This window comes from Rattus norvegicus, chromosome 11 (genome assembly GCF_021556685.1).
Source record: "Rattus norvegicus strain SHRSP/BbbUtx chromosome 11, alternate assembly SHRSP_T2T, whole genome shotgun sequence".
NCBI classification, from domain to species: Eukaryota; Metazoa; Chordata; class Mammalia; order Rodentia; family Muridae; genus Rattus; species Rattus norvegicus.
The window spans coordinates 79,283,166-79,297,862 of record NC_141544.1 but is presented as its reverse complement, the minus strand read 5'-3'; the positions used below and the strand labels follow the sequence as shown (position 1 = coordinate 79,297,862).

The 14,697-nt window shown below is 47.6% G+C and overlaps 1 protein-coding gene across 2 annotated transcripts in view; it reads left to right on the top strand.

Moving 5' to 3' along the window:
• Positions 1-14,697, top strand: part of Adcy5 (adenylate cyclase 5) — a 148,012-nt gene that overhangs the window by 81,758 nt on the left and 51,557 nt on the right. For both annotated transcript variants that reach the window (XR_015632862.1, NM_022600.2), the window contains 1 exon segment: positions 11,295-11,444. Coding sequence is in view for 1 of the 2 variants with exons in the window: in NM_022600.2 (NP_072122.2) it covers positions 11,295-11,444 (150 nt within the window). In the remaining variant the exon portion in view is untranslated.

Here is a 14,697-nt window from a genome sequence, read left to right as displayed (position 1 = left end):
TCGCACACTTTGAGAACTCCATGGTAACCAAATTCTATCTTTGCAACACTGAGAACTCAGGGCAGCTCAGGTAGAGCGAGGCTTGGCCTCCTTAGACAGGTGGTGGCCATTCTCACTCACAGCAGCGGGTGCCTTGGAGAGCGATGTGGCAGCAGGGTTCCCGAGGATACTGGTCCAATCTGGCAGTGACTGCGAGTAGCCCCCACCTAATCAGTAGTTCTTTATGTGACCTGGGTCTGTGAAGAGAGCCTGGGGCACCTATGACAGGGTGAGAGAAAGTTGAGTGTTCTTTATTAAATAGAATAAAACAAAACTGCCCCTAAATTAAATCGGGGATAAATAACAGCTTAGTGCAGTGGCGTGGTACTAGCTCTGAGCTTGGAATGATGAAGCTGTGATCTTGGCTCTGCCACTGCTTTGGTCTGTTACCTCAGGCAGAGCCTCCGTCTTCCTCACTGGCAAAGCTGGGTGATGGAGCCCGGCTTGTTTGTCTTACAGGATTTGAGAGGAGATATGAAACGTTCTATGTGAAAAGTGTTTCTCAGCCTGCAAATTGTCTCCGATCATTCCACGAGGCCTGTCTCTCTTCACCTCGTCTTGATCTGTCTTGTTTCTCCTAACATTTGAAAATTATTTTAGACTTCTACGTGTGTCGGAGTGTTTTTCCTGCATGCATGTGTGTATACTGCCTGTATTGGGGAAGGTCAGGACACAGCATTGAAGCCCCTGGGAATGGGGTTAATGGATACCTGTGAGCCATCACACGGGTTCTGAGAATCAAACCAGGGTTCTCCTGAAGAGCGACAAATGCTTTAACCACTGAGCCATCTCTCCAGTTCTCTTTTTCTGCTAACATTTTTACAAGGTATTGGCGATAGACCTTGCCCATTCTATGAGGTGGGCTTCCAAGGCTTCCTAAGATGTATTCAGGGGGTGTTAATTCCTAACTTATCAGTAATTCATGCTTCGATCTTAGTAACGTTATAGTTGCATTAACACCCTCATGCTATGAAGTGACATTTTCCAGAGAGAGTGAGATAACTGATAGGCTGGGGTAGGTGATGAGATGGAAACATCCACAGTGAGACTTGTAGGTGATTAACAGCAATGCAGGAGTCAGGGTTTTCGTTTTCTGCTTGTGGGGAGTCCTGAGTGTCCGGGCATAGGAAAACACCTGATGTATTCTTCGAGGGTCTTTACATAGGAAGGCTGGAAGCCCCTCAGGAGACATGTTGGCTCTTGGGACATTCTCGAGCTGACAGATGAGTGTGACAATCTCAGGGTAGTAGGATGCTAACATGCTAGCCAGAGCGGAGAGAAGGAGGTGCTGGCAGAGGTGGGCTTGCTCTTTGGTCCAGAGCCCTATGGATACATATATACATACATACATACATACATACATACATACATACATACATACATAAATACATACATATATGACATGTAAGCACCGATGTGCCTGTGCATGCAAAGAGCTCATTCCAGAAGCTCCTGAGCACAGATGATGTGGTGTGTATCACACATCATTAATCCCAAAATTCAGGAGGCAGAGGCAAGTAGATGTTTCCGAGTTCAAGGCCAGCCAAGAGACCCTGCTTCAAAAAACAAAACCACCACCACCACCACCAAAGTATCTTTATTCTTTGCAGGGGGATGATTTTAAAGATGTCACCAGTGTCTTAAAAACAAGAAGTCTAAAAATATGTTAATATTCTTAAAAGGCATTGAGTACCTAGTGGAACACGGCGCAGTCTCCAAGGAGCCTTGCTGTTAGACTGAGTTCATGATTTAAGATTATCGTTCCTTCCTTTATTTGATTTGAAATCTTAATGGGATTCTACTGCAGTCCCTGAACTTCCCACCACTACTGTGTGGGACAAAGGACTGCCTGCGTGGGAGAGAGATGCTTTGGCAGGCTCGTCAGCTCCTTTTACTTGGAACTCACGCGGTTGTTAGCTTCGTGTGTTTGTAAACTGGGAGCTGCTGGCAACAGGAAGGAATGGTAACCGTTGTCTATAGAGTGAGGTGGGAGGACACACCTATGGGAGAGGTCCCTCTCCTTCCCTGTAGCAGGAGACCAGTCCCTCAGCCCCAGGGTCTGGAGGTCACCTAGCTTCTGGCGGCTTGGGTAAGGAAAAGGGCACTTTTCCTTTCTGGTTGCACATTGTTGGGAAGGTCTCTGACAGTAAGAGGTAACGCACAAAGACACTTCAGCTGACCCTACAGTGGGGGCAGAGTACAGGTGAGGTGATGATGGGGGCTGGCCTGCACACTGCACGGCTGGGAGTGACAGGTAAGGCTAGTAAAGGCTCTTGGCTAGGATTGCCAGGGAAAACCTGGGTCCCTCCGTTCAGCCTAAGTTTCAGAAAAACAAAGCACAGTGTCTTATGTTGCATGGGATCTACTTCTGCTAAAAATGATTCACACTGAAAAGTACAGGCTAAGGGTCAAAGAGCAGAACAACCTGTCTCCTGACCTAAATTGCCAAATGGTGAAATCTGAGTCTCTGGGGAATTCTGACCACTCCCACTACCTCTTACTCCTCCATTAGTGCCACCACCACCTCCATCACCACCACCACCATCATCACTACCACCACCTCCACCACCATCATCATCACCACCACCACCACCACCTCTACCACAACCACCACCTCCAACTCCATCACCACCACCTCCACCACCACCATCATCACCACTTCCACTTCCACCACCACCACCACCTCCACCACCACCATCTCGACCACCACCTACACAATCATAACCATCATGGCCACCACCTTAGCCAATTAACCACATACATAGCTGAGAGTTGGAAGCAGGAGCCAGGCTAAAGAGAAAACCGCACAGGGTCTTTCCTAGCATGGGTCTCTTTCCTTCCATTCTGCCTGTGCCTGCTTGTTTCTCCTTGCCCTGTGTCTTGCAGTGGTGCTAAGGAATGAGCCTCAGCACGGACAGCACCGTCTGAGGCCAGCCGCTGGGATTCCTCTCTGCCTTCTGCCAAGGCGACAGCGAACAAACCCAGCGCTGTAATCTACACCATGGCCCAAACCAAACCACAGCATGTGGGCGGCCAGAGATGGGGTTTCAGAAGTGTGGATGCTTGCAAACTATTAAATATTCATAGGCCTCTCCCCACAGAAAAGAATTCCAAACAGTCCTCCAATGGTAAGGATCTTCCTGACGTGGTCCTAGGTAGGTCCTAGGTCCCCAGGACCAGGTCTACCCATTGCAGCTGCAAACAAAGCTTGTGTGAAAAGCAGGGAGCAGGGCAGATGCAGAGCTGCGATTTTGCTATTCTGTGAGAACCCGCTAACTCCACTTGGTGTAATGTATGTGAGGATCTTGTCCGCACATGCATACACGTGTACATATGTACGCATATGTCCCCATGTAGTTAAATTCGTCCCCTGAAGTCAGTGTGGGGATGATCAACAGACCTGTCATTTCGAAGTCTCGGCAGTCTTTACCTCCGTACACCTATGACTATTTACCAATTAAGCCTTTTATAGAAGACAGAGCCTGCCCTTGCATTTACTCTGTTCGCCTCCATGGAGACACGGGGAGAGGCTCGCTCAACAGATTCTATCGATCCCCGAGTCAGTGGAGCGGAGCCAGGCAGCTTTTGCATGGGCCATCCTTTGTGTCCAAAGGGTCATGGGTACACTAGGCTCCCAGCTGCCTGTAAGCAGAACTCCAGGAGGTTTGACTGGTGCTTCCCCTCCAGTCATAACCCTAGAGGAATACCTGCAGAGTGGGTTAGCACCAGTGAGGACCCATGTACACAGCAGCCTGCTTCTCCGTGGGTAGTGAGAGGGAGGCAAGCTGAGTGTCTCTCTCTTTAGTTCCATTTCCTGTACCACCCCACCCCCACTGATCTTCTCCCTGACCCTGAAACCCCAGCACCATCTCGGTCCTCGCTGGTTTGTGTTTAGTGAACAAGAGATGAAAACAGAGGTACAGTGCTTAGCAAAGCCATTTGGACCCGATTGGGTTACCGCCACCGCTTTATCTGGATTTGCACGGACTGCTGCTATTGGCCTCTGGGCTGCAGGAAAGGCTAGATTACAGCAGGAGAGAGCAGGATTGAGACCTGGGGATTAGGACCCACAGACCATAGCCTCAGCCTGCTGATAGTTACCTTGGAGTCATGTCTTAAAACCCACTGTGGCCTCTCTTTCTGGCCCTAGAAAGATAAAAACCTATCTACCCTTTCTCTGTCCAGCCAGCTCCTTATACCCCCTCTCCTAGATCTGATCTAGTGTTCTTGTTTACCAAGGTAACTTAACATACAACAGAAAGCATCCGTTACATGTTCAACACATGCATGCAGAAATGTATGCGCCAACACAGAGAGATACCTAACAGTTTATCACCCCAAGTGAGTTCCTCCTGCTGCCTGCATCAACACTCCACCACACTCCTACCCCGCATAAACATGTGTCTCTTTGTAGTCCTGTGGTTGTGCTTTTCCCAGAATGCCCTATCTATAGAATCCGGCTGCCCCAGGTTTGGGCACCTCTGCTTCTTTCATTTTTGCATGGTGTATCTGGGTTGATTCAGACAAAGCACAGAAGAGGTTTATTCCTTTCTGTGTTTGTGTTGGTGTCCATGAACAACCAAGTGCAGATTCTTTGCATCAATGTATCCTCTCATCTCATTTGAATAAACACCTTAGAGGGGGTGTGGTGGAGGGGTGGGGATGGCAGGGTCACAGGGCAAGCCCACATTTAACATTACCCAAAATTCCACAACTGTTTCCGGAAGTGGCCATATTATTCCACCACCATCAAGGTATAAGATTTCCGGCTCTGACATCTCTGTCTTTGGTATAGTTGTGCTGTCTTCTTTTCTTTCCATTTTAAACTTACAGTGGCTTTGGCTATCCTTGTGGTGACAGCAGTAGTTCATTAGTCTTTTAGTTGACCTCTCCCTGCTGGCTGCTGATGTCGGGAGAATGCCTTTGCAAGTCCTCATATGGCATCCGCGTAGCCTACTGAATAAGCCGTCTAGTTAGTTGGGGTTTTGTTCGGGCTCTTTGAAAAAGGTAAGCAATTTGTTTATTTAATGTTTGAGTTTCAAGAGTTCTTTGTTGCTCTTGAGTTTAGCACTTTAATCAGATGTATCATTCGCAAATATTTTCCCCCTTCTGTGGCTTGTTTCATTTCTCTAACTTTTTTGAGAGATATTCTTAATTTTTTTAAATTTATTTTATTATGTGTGAGAACACTGTAGCTATCTTTGGACACCAGAAGAGGGCGTCAGATCACGTTACAGGTGATTGAGAGCCACCATGGAGTGGCTGGGAATTGAACTCAGGACATCTGGCTCTTAACCACTGAGCCATCTCTCCGGCACAGATGCTCTTAATTTTAACAAATTTCACTTTTGTCTTTTTTCTTTTATCCTTTGCAATTTTGATGTAACATCTAAGGAATCATTGCCAAACGTGAGGCCATGCAGACTTTTTTAATTTTTAATATTTTTATGCAATGGCATATTACTTTAATCTCAGCACGTGGAGGCAGAAACAGGCAGATTTCTTTGATTTTGAGCCCAATGGTTTGCATACTGAGCGCCAGGTCAGCAGGGTTACATGGTGAGACCATGACCGAGAAACACCTTAGGGAAGAAACATTTCGGCTTATGATTCCAGAGGATCAGTCTGTCCTGGCAGGGGTAGGAGACAAGGTGAGGCAGGGACACAAGTGACAGGTGTGACAGCAGAAGCAGGAATCAGGAGATCACATCTTTATCCACAAACATAGAACAGAAGGCAAACTGGAATGGGGCAGGACTAAACTCTCCAAGCTTGCCCCTGGCAATGTATTTCCCTGGGCAAGGCTCCACCTCCCCAAACAGTGCTATCCCTTAGGTACTAGGTGTTTAAATACATGAGCCTATGGGAGACATCTCTCACTCAAACTACCTCATATTGTCTCAAAAATGTTTATTATTTATTCTTTGACAATGTGTGTTCCCAGCATTCATACTGTACTCATTGTCTGATTTGATGTGATCGATGCAGACACCAGTGGCTGCTAATGATGGCTGGGTCATACCCAGAAGACAGCCTCTCACAACTCTCCCCTCTCCGTATCCCCCGCTTCTTACACTCTCTCCACCCCTTCTTCCTTGATGGTCCCTAAGCCTTGGCTAGGGTTGTACAGTGTGATAATGTCCCATTTAAGACTGAGCAGACTTCCCAACACTTTAACCAGCCACGAGTCTATATTGGCTGCTTCCCACTGCAGAAAGAAACTCATCTGACCAAGGTTGTCAGTAGCACTAACAAGTGTGTACAAACGTAAATATTCAGAAAGCTGTTTGACATCATGTCCAGTTAGCCAAACACCTGTAGTTTGTTTCCCCTCCAGGTCCCTGAATTCCCCAGCCCTGAGCTTTTTTTTTTTTTTTTTTTTTTTTTGGTTCTTTTTTTCGGAGCTGGGGACCGAACCCAGGGCCTTGCGCTTCCTAGGTAAGCGCTCTACCACTGAGCTAAATCCCCAGCCCCCAGCCCTGAGCTTTTAACCAGGTTTACAGTACTAGACATGAGTTCTCTCCTGTGGTGCCGACCACAAACACAATCAGAAAGTGGTTGCCCCAAAACCGTCACACCTCTCTTGCACCCAGGCAGATCTTGCCTGGTGAGTCGGTATTGTGCAAGCAGTGCTCGCCACTGGGTGTGATCATTGATCACTTTTCTCCCTCAGAGACTCTATAGCACTTGTAGGCACTTTGACAAGTAGCCAGTCCGGAGGAAGTTTTTAGTGTCAGCTAGATTTCTCTATGTCCCTCAATCAAGATGGGATTTTCCTTTGGCGAGAGGGTTGTGATGGGCAGAGAAAGCAGTGACAGTAACCTGTGATGTTTTGAGATCCTCTCTGACAATGAGTTACAGAAAAATAACCACAGCATCACTGAGATTTTCATTTAATGTTATGTCTTCTTGGGAAAACACTGTCTGCATCTGCAGGGTACCTCTGTTCAAGGTCCTTCATTTTTATTTTTTCTTAACTAGCTTACAAAGCAATAAGTTTCCATAAGGCTTTTTGCACATTTTTAATTTTGGTTAATCTACTCTCCACCCCTTCCTCTCTCTAACTCCCCTCCCCAACCCCTCTTAAGCCTTCAGTCCCCAGAGCTCTCTCCTACGGTTATGTCACCTGTGTTCTAGCCCCTTCCTGACTTGAGGCCTTATCACAGGCCCTTTCTAGCTTCCTGACCTCTACACTTACCTCAACGGCAAAATGTAAAAATTTAAAGCTAGAATTTACAGGCTGGAGAGATGGCTCAGTGATTACAAGCACTTGGCTGATCTTCCAGGGGTCCCGGGTTCAATTCCTGGTAACCACATTTCAGCTCACGATTCAGTGCCCTCTTCTGGTATGCAGGCATACAGGCAGACAGGCAGACAAAACCCCTATGTACATAAACAAATCTTTAAATAAAAAAAAAAAGAAAAGCTAGGATTTAGATATGAAGGAAAATATGCGACATCTGTCTTTTAAAAGCCACAAAATGCATTTGTATGCTTCCTTGTAAGAATTTTATAGTTATAGCTCTCGGGCTTATATCTTCCCTCCTCTTCGTTCTAACTTTATATATGGTATAATATAGGGCCCAAGTTCCATTCTTTTGTATGTATACAGCCAACTGTCACAGCCTTACTTGTTGGAAAAGACTCATCTTTCTCCCTTTAATTAATTGCTTATTTTGTCAAGACTCAACCACCCATTAATATACGATTTTATTTTAAACTCTATGCTATTGACCTACATACATCTATACTGTCTAAATTACTGAACCCTTATAATAAGTCTTGAAGTGTAATGCTTTAAATAAGCTTGGGTTATTTTGCCTGTTCTCGTTGCTCGTGACCATGTTGGACGTGAAGATCATTTCGGGTAACAACTGACAGCGCTGTTTTCTAATACAAGACAAAACCCTCCATTTTAAAAATAAGTCCTGCTATTCCTGTCACCAGTGTTCTGTAGGAAATATTTAGTTAGATATATAGTGTACATTATTTTCATGGTTTTAATGCTATGTAAATGGAACTTTACCAAGTTTTACTTCCAATATTTCATTGCCTTTGTATAAAAAAAAAACCCAGTTTTTTTTTAATCAGTCTTATAGACTATGGCTTGCATATGCTTGCATATTAGTAATGGTCATGGTTTCCTAGATTCATTAGAATTTTCTGTATAGATAATTATACTGACTTCAAATAGTGTTGTGCTTTTTTTCCTCAAAATCTCCCTCCTTCTCATCCTTCCCTCCTTCTCTTCCTCCCTCCCTTCCTCCCTCCTGCCTTCCTTACCCCCTTTCATTTGGGTCTTGTTATGTTGCCCTGGTTGGTCTTGAACTCATGGATTCTGTGATCTCCTGCCTCAGCCTCTTGAATAGCTAGGCTTTCAGGTGTACATATGCTGCCGCATCTGGCTCCAATCTGTATGTCTTTCTTTTTCCTGTCTTATTGCATGGTCTGGGACCTCCAGCACTGCAATGAATGGAAATGACAAGCAGGGACATCCATAACTTTTTCTTAGCCCTAGAGAGAGCATCTGTCTTCCCCAGGAAAGGGTACTAGCTCTGTTTGTATGCGTCATTGGTCAGATTGACTTTACTTCCGTTCCTGGTTTGGTGGGGTTTCCCCTTAAGTTATGGATGCATGGTATGTTTAGCCAAAGGCTTTTTCAGTAACTACTGTAACTCCATGTCTCTTTTTTATTTTATTCTATCAATATGGAGAAACGCTTGATGCTTGAAGTTGAAACCAGCCTCCATTACTGGGATAACTCCCCTCAGGTTGTGTTGTCCTTGGTTCTACATTTTCTCCAGATGCTTCTGTAGTGCTCCTGCTTTTGCTGCCTAGCATCTCCTGTCTCCTTCCACAGACTTCCCATAGCTAGCATGGCCTTCAGCTTTCACCTCTGCATGTCTAAAGCTGTCACTTAGTGGCCTCAGTGACTTCCCAGTGACCTGCTCTTGGGGTATTGACTTATGGTCATTGTACTGATTATACCGAAGGCTGTGGTCTCTTTTCTCTTTTCTTGTCCTGGGGTTTTTCTGTGTCAGCTCTGCCTTGTCTGACCCCAGCCCCAACCAGGTTTTTGTTCTCTCTTGTTTTGTCTTATGCCCTAAACTACCTTCTATCCCCTTTGAATTTAGCCTTATGCGTCCTGGAAGCCGTGTGCTCCTCCTCCATTTTGATTCAACAATCTCTAATTGTTCCCCTGTATTAGGATTAGGTCTGGCTCTCTCAACCTGAGCTACATATTTTCCTTCTGTGGATTTCTGGAGAACCTGAGTTACTTATTCAAGGACCATGAGCTTCTGGTGACTGATGGCCTCACTACGTTTCTCTCAATGTTCAGCGTACCCTGACCTGCCCAGGGCTCTCCTCATCCCCCTCCACTTAAGCCCTTGTCTCCCTCCACCTTTTTGCTTGATGTAAATTGGTTTCTGCTTTGTATTGCTGGCTCTCCTTCCGTTTAACTGCACCTCTCCTCATCTTAGATGGTCTGTCTGAGTTGCGGCAACAGTACCGTAGACTAGGCATTTGCTCCTCTCATTCTGGAGATTGAAAGTCTGAGATTAGAGTGCTGGCATGGTTGGGTTCTGGTGAACATCCTCTTTGGGGTTCTCATGTCTTTACACAATGGGGAATAAGGCAAGAGAACACATGAGCATCTCTTCCATTGAGGCATTAAGCCTACTCATGAGGGATCCATTCTTTTGGTCTAGTTACCTCCTTACACCATAGTAGACATTTTAGGGGCACTTGAACATCCATATGTAATGATCTTTAGGTGGGCTACTAGAGGCCATGGAGTGGGATTTTCTTCCATGTCATAAATAGATTTCCAGTGTCATGTCTTTCCATGAATGCCAAGATTCGAGGTTGATAGGAGTTGGTAATGGTAGCATTAGCCAGCAAAGTTGGAGCCACCGATCAACTGCCCCTGCCCCTACCATGGGGTTCAGAGCAATCTTTAGCTGTGGGGAAGCCAGATTGTGAAATGTGAGAGCGAAATTCTCTTTGTAGAGCAGAGCAGACACACTCTGGGACAGCTCTAGAGACAGATGGCACCATAGCCAGCATGAGCCCACCCGGCCTCTGTGCCTTCACTGGGCTGGAGAGGATGTGTGGCTAACACAACCTCAGAGTATAGCAAGGAACCCTCCATGTAGGACATACAAAGATCCAACTCGAAGGCAGACAATGGGAGTCTTGTATTATACCAGTTGCTGGGACCCTGAGTAATGCTCTGAGAGTCATATAAATAAGCACCTTCCTCACTCAGTGTTGGGGGCGAGTGATGCAGGGCTGGCCATGCAGGGCTGGCCTTAGTGCTCTGGGGTGGAGAGTAACGAGCTTAGGAGTGAAACTGAAGAGCTCCCACCTCCCACAGGCCCAAGTTTCTGCTCTACATGCCTCAGGGCAAGGGTAGGAGGACCAAGTTCAGTATGTTTGTATGCATGGAGTGTCATTTGCCAAGTCCGTTCTGAAGATCCTCAGCTCACTGGACTTGTTAGGTGGCTTTCTCTTGCCTTTTTGGGGTCTGTTGTATTGTTTAGTTTCACCTTAGTCTCTCAGTAAGGACACTTAGCCTTGGGTCTGCTGAGCAGCAGGGCGGAAATGTTCTTCCACACACATCTCAGTCAGCACGGAGTGGGGAGACCATGAACAGTAGGGAGAAGGCAGATGCTGGCATATGGTGCTGTCAGTAACCTTTGGCTGGTGCAGAGAATGGAAGCCCAGGGAAGAAGGAATTGGGCCTCCTCCTATACCCACTGGCCAGTTTCATTCCCCATCGTGGTCCCGTGGCCTGGACTCACAAGAGCCAAGTTTTAGAGTAATAAGTCAGAGGCCCTTTGTGCCATACCAACTCACACTTTTAAAAGTCAAGTCTCACTACCTTTGTGGAGCCTTCCTGTTGGTACCCTCCTGCTCTATCCAGAAGGTCATTTTAATTTGTGATATCTCTGGCATATTTGATATGATTTTTTCAGGGACTCTGTGTCCCTAGGTTCTGTTCCTCTATCACAGGCCAACCAAGCCTAGATCTTTGAAAACATTAGAGAATCTCGATGATTAAGTTTGACCTCTCCTAGTCTCGCATTAACCCCATTGGTGTGTGTTCGTTAGTGGCTACATTGTGGTACATTGTAACAAGTGTGAACTTGTTACAGTGTAGACTCTATGCTCTGTACCTTGGGGTCTGGAGGCTCCAGTGTCCATGCCTGCTGTGTTCCTGAGCGTCACAGGCTTGTCTTCTTCCTCTGCAGCTTGTCTCCAACGTCCTCATCTTCTCTTGCACCAACATCGTGGGTGTGTGCACTCACTACCCAGCCGAGGTCTCCCAGAGACAGGCCTTCCAGGAGACCCGGGAGTGCATCCAAGCTCGGCTCCACTCACAGCGGGAGAACCAGCAACAGGTGAGTGAAGAGCAGCCAGGAGGCCTGGATGTCAGCCAAGGCCTGCCTGCTGCAGACAAGCAAGCTGCTGGCTTGTGATCTGCCTGTCCCCCAAGGCCATGCTCATCCCTCTGCCCAGTCCCTCCTCCCAGCAGTATTCCCTGCAGGGAGCCCAATTCTGTGCTTCTCTAGGGTCCTGTCCCGTGGTCTCCTTTATGTGGCCCTGTGATCAAGCAACAAAAGCCTTTTCCTATCCTGGTCCCCCATGAGTTGAAGAAGTGAGACAGCCAGCATTTCCAGCCTGGACATATGCATTTACCCTTGGGGACCCCAGCCCAACCCAGCTCTTCTTCTCTACCCAGTTCTGGGTGTGGATATTTCAGAGAAGGAAGATCGTCCTGTCTCTCCCCAGACAGTACTTGACCAGAGAGGCTGACCGTTGACAAGGTCACAGCTTTATGCCAAGAGAAAACACTCAGAATTCCTCCAGAGTAAGATGGGGTGGGGACTCAGGGTGTCGTCAAGGTTTTAGCTGTTTCTGTTCTGAAAGAAGGGGTTCAGATCTGGGTCACTGCTGCCCTTTTTCTCTGTGTAACCCAGACAGATAGTCCTCTCTCCCTGCTCTCCCTCCAACACAGTGTAAAGCTCTGGTACCTCTGACAGGAGACTGAGGGTAGTGGATGGTATCCCCAAGAGGGCAGTCAACGGGGTGATGGGTCTCTACACTCTTGGACCAGGTATGACTCTGGAAGTTCCTGCAGACCAGCAAACACTGGCAGAGGCTCCTGTATGCCATCAGCCCCTGTGGCAGATGTGAGCACGAAAGGTCTCTCTTTGAACTGGAGGCAGGAAGAGATTGACCAAGGCAGCAGAAAAACCCACACCATGGCTGCTCTGCTCACTGAAGTGTGGGTGTCTCTGTCTGGTGGGGATGCGTGCTACATGGTAATGATGACATCATTGCTGACATCCAGATGGCCATGTAGGAGATAAGATTTCCAGACCCTCCTGTCCCTGCCTGTCCCCTCTAACACTGCCTGTGTGGCTCTGGTGTTTTGCCAGGTGCTCGACGGACATTGACCAATCTGACTGTCCTTGTCCGTGCTTCCCCACTTTGGAGATATAAGCATAGCTATCCTAGGCTGGCTCTCAGCCTTGTAATGTAAGCGAGGATGACTTTGAGCTTCTGTTCCCCTGCCTCTGTCGCCCAAATCTTGAGATTATAGGCATTTCCTCAGGATGTCCAGGTTCTATAGTGCTGGGATCAAACTCAGGGCTTCATGACTGCTACCCAAGGTACCCTCCCAAGTGAATTACAGCCTTAGCCCTCCCCCATCCCCTATTCACTCAACCCTCCCTGGGCTTCCGGCCCAGCTTCTTAAAGGAAGCTCTGTCCAGCAGTATCCCCTGAGTTTTCCCATTGCCCTGATAGGCTTACCTCACCTTCTGCATGCACCTGCTCGCCCCTAAGCCCCGCCTTCCTCAAGAGCCTCATCCTATCCCTGTTACTTGCTCTAGCAATTCTGCCCTGAGAATGAAATGCTTTCCTTCACTTCCAACGTATGTGTTCACTCTGGACATCATCTTTCCCCAAGGATAATTCTCATCTCCTTTTGGTTTTCTTGAGACAGGGTCTCCCTGTGTAGTGTAGGCTGGACTGGACTCTTCCCCTCTCCTTCAGTCTCCAAGTGCTGAGATTACAGCCATGAGCCACGACGGTGGCTCAGATAATTATCACTTTTCAGCTCATCACTCTACTTGCTCTGGTCCTGGCCAGGCTTGTTCCTGTCACTAAAGTTCATAGGGATTTAGGGTAGAAACCTTTTGTCACACCATGTTTAGGATCAAAACTGGGTGAGTCACCTTGCTTTTAGCTGATCAGAGCCAGCAACTTGTGTCAGGGGATCTTCTTGGGGTCTCACCTCAGCTCCTAAATTCCATGTCCACGTCAGCATTGTTCCTCTCTCTACCCATACTAGTAGCCCTCAGGGGAAGAGTACACTGATGTATGGCAGCCTCTGGCATACTTTAGCTCTAGTTGTCTCACACCACAGAAACTGCCCAGTAGATCCTGTCTCTCTCACCAGCAGCTGTTTATTGAGACTTTAGTACATGTGAGATGGCCTTCGGTGATATGTGCACCAATGCCCGAGAGACCAAACACACCTCAGACGTCTACATTCTTCACAACGGGACACAAAACCCTGGGCTATGGCACTGGATAAGACACAGCTCCTGCCCCCAAGGAGGCCTCTTAGGCCTCCCTAAGGGGGAGTCCAGACAAAAGGCTATTTGCATACCAAAGAATCAGAGGTTCTATAAAAGAAACCCAGAGTTGGATGGGGATGCTGGCTGCTGGGAGTTCGTATCCTGAGCAAGATGATGGCCTGCAGTATATAAAGATGTTGGTCCCAGTTCAGGGACTTGCAGGGCACAAAGGCAAGAAAGGCTCCCAATGTTGCAGAAAGCCCTAATCTAATGGTTATTGTATTGGGAGGGGGGGTAAAACATAGGTGTCAATTCATGGGTGCCAGGAGAAAAGTTGGGGAGACAGGACTCAGAGCAGAGAGATGGTAAGACCAGGCTGGGGCATGGGCTGGTCCTGTAGCCAGGAGGAGTGGGTCCAGGAGGGAAGGCGGGGGGGGCGGTGGTGGTGGTGCAGGGCTGTAGTGAAGAATGAGGAGGGGTGGATTAGCTGGCTTGGAATCCTGCGAGAGGCTGCTGTAGCAACACGTTTTGGAGAGATTTAAGTTGTACGGGCAGCAGGGAAGGCTAGAAGGAAAGCGTTGAGTAGTCCTTACTGCATGTATCCCAGACACAGGTGTGCATGACAGTGAAGTTGTGAACCAGGATACAGAAGGGGAAAGGCACATTTGGGAGATCTTCCGATCTCACTGCTGAACGCTAGGACTTGGCCTGGGGCCAAGAGGAAAGGAATGAACACCAGAGGAAACTTCTAGGGACGTAAGCAGTTTCTACAGAGGCAGGAGGATGGAAGTGTCCACTGCAAAGGCAAGGCAAAGCAGGAGTGGGAGGGGGAGTCTTATTGAGGGTGTGATGTCACCCCAGTGGGGGGTGAGGTTGGGCATTTGGAAGCCAGCGAGCCCTGGGCTGGATAGGAATGGAGGTGACATTAGATTCGATGGAAGGTGGCGGCTGAACAGTGGATCTGCTCCCTGAGGCAAGAGTCTTTTGAGGACAGAAGTAGGGAATGCTTTGTTGGGTGCCCAGAGGAAGAGGATACTGAAGCAAGAAGGTCTCAGGGTTCCCTGGT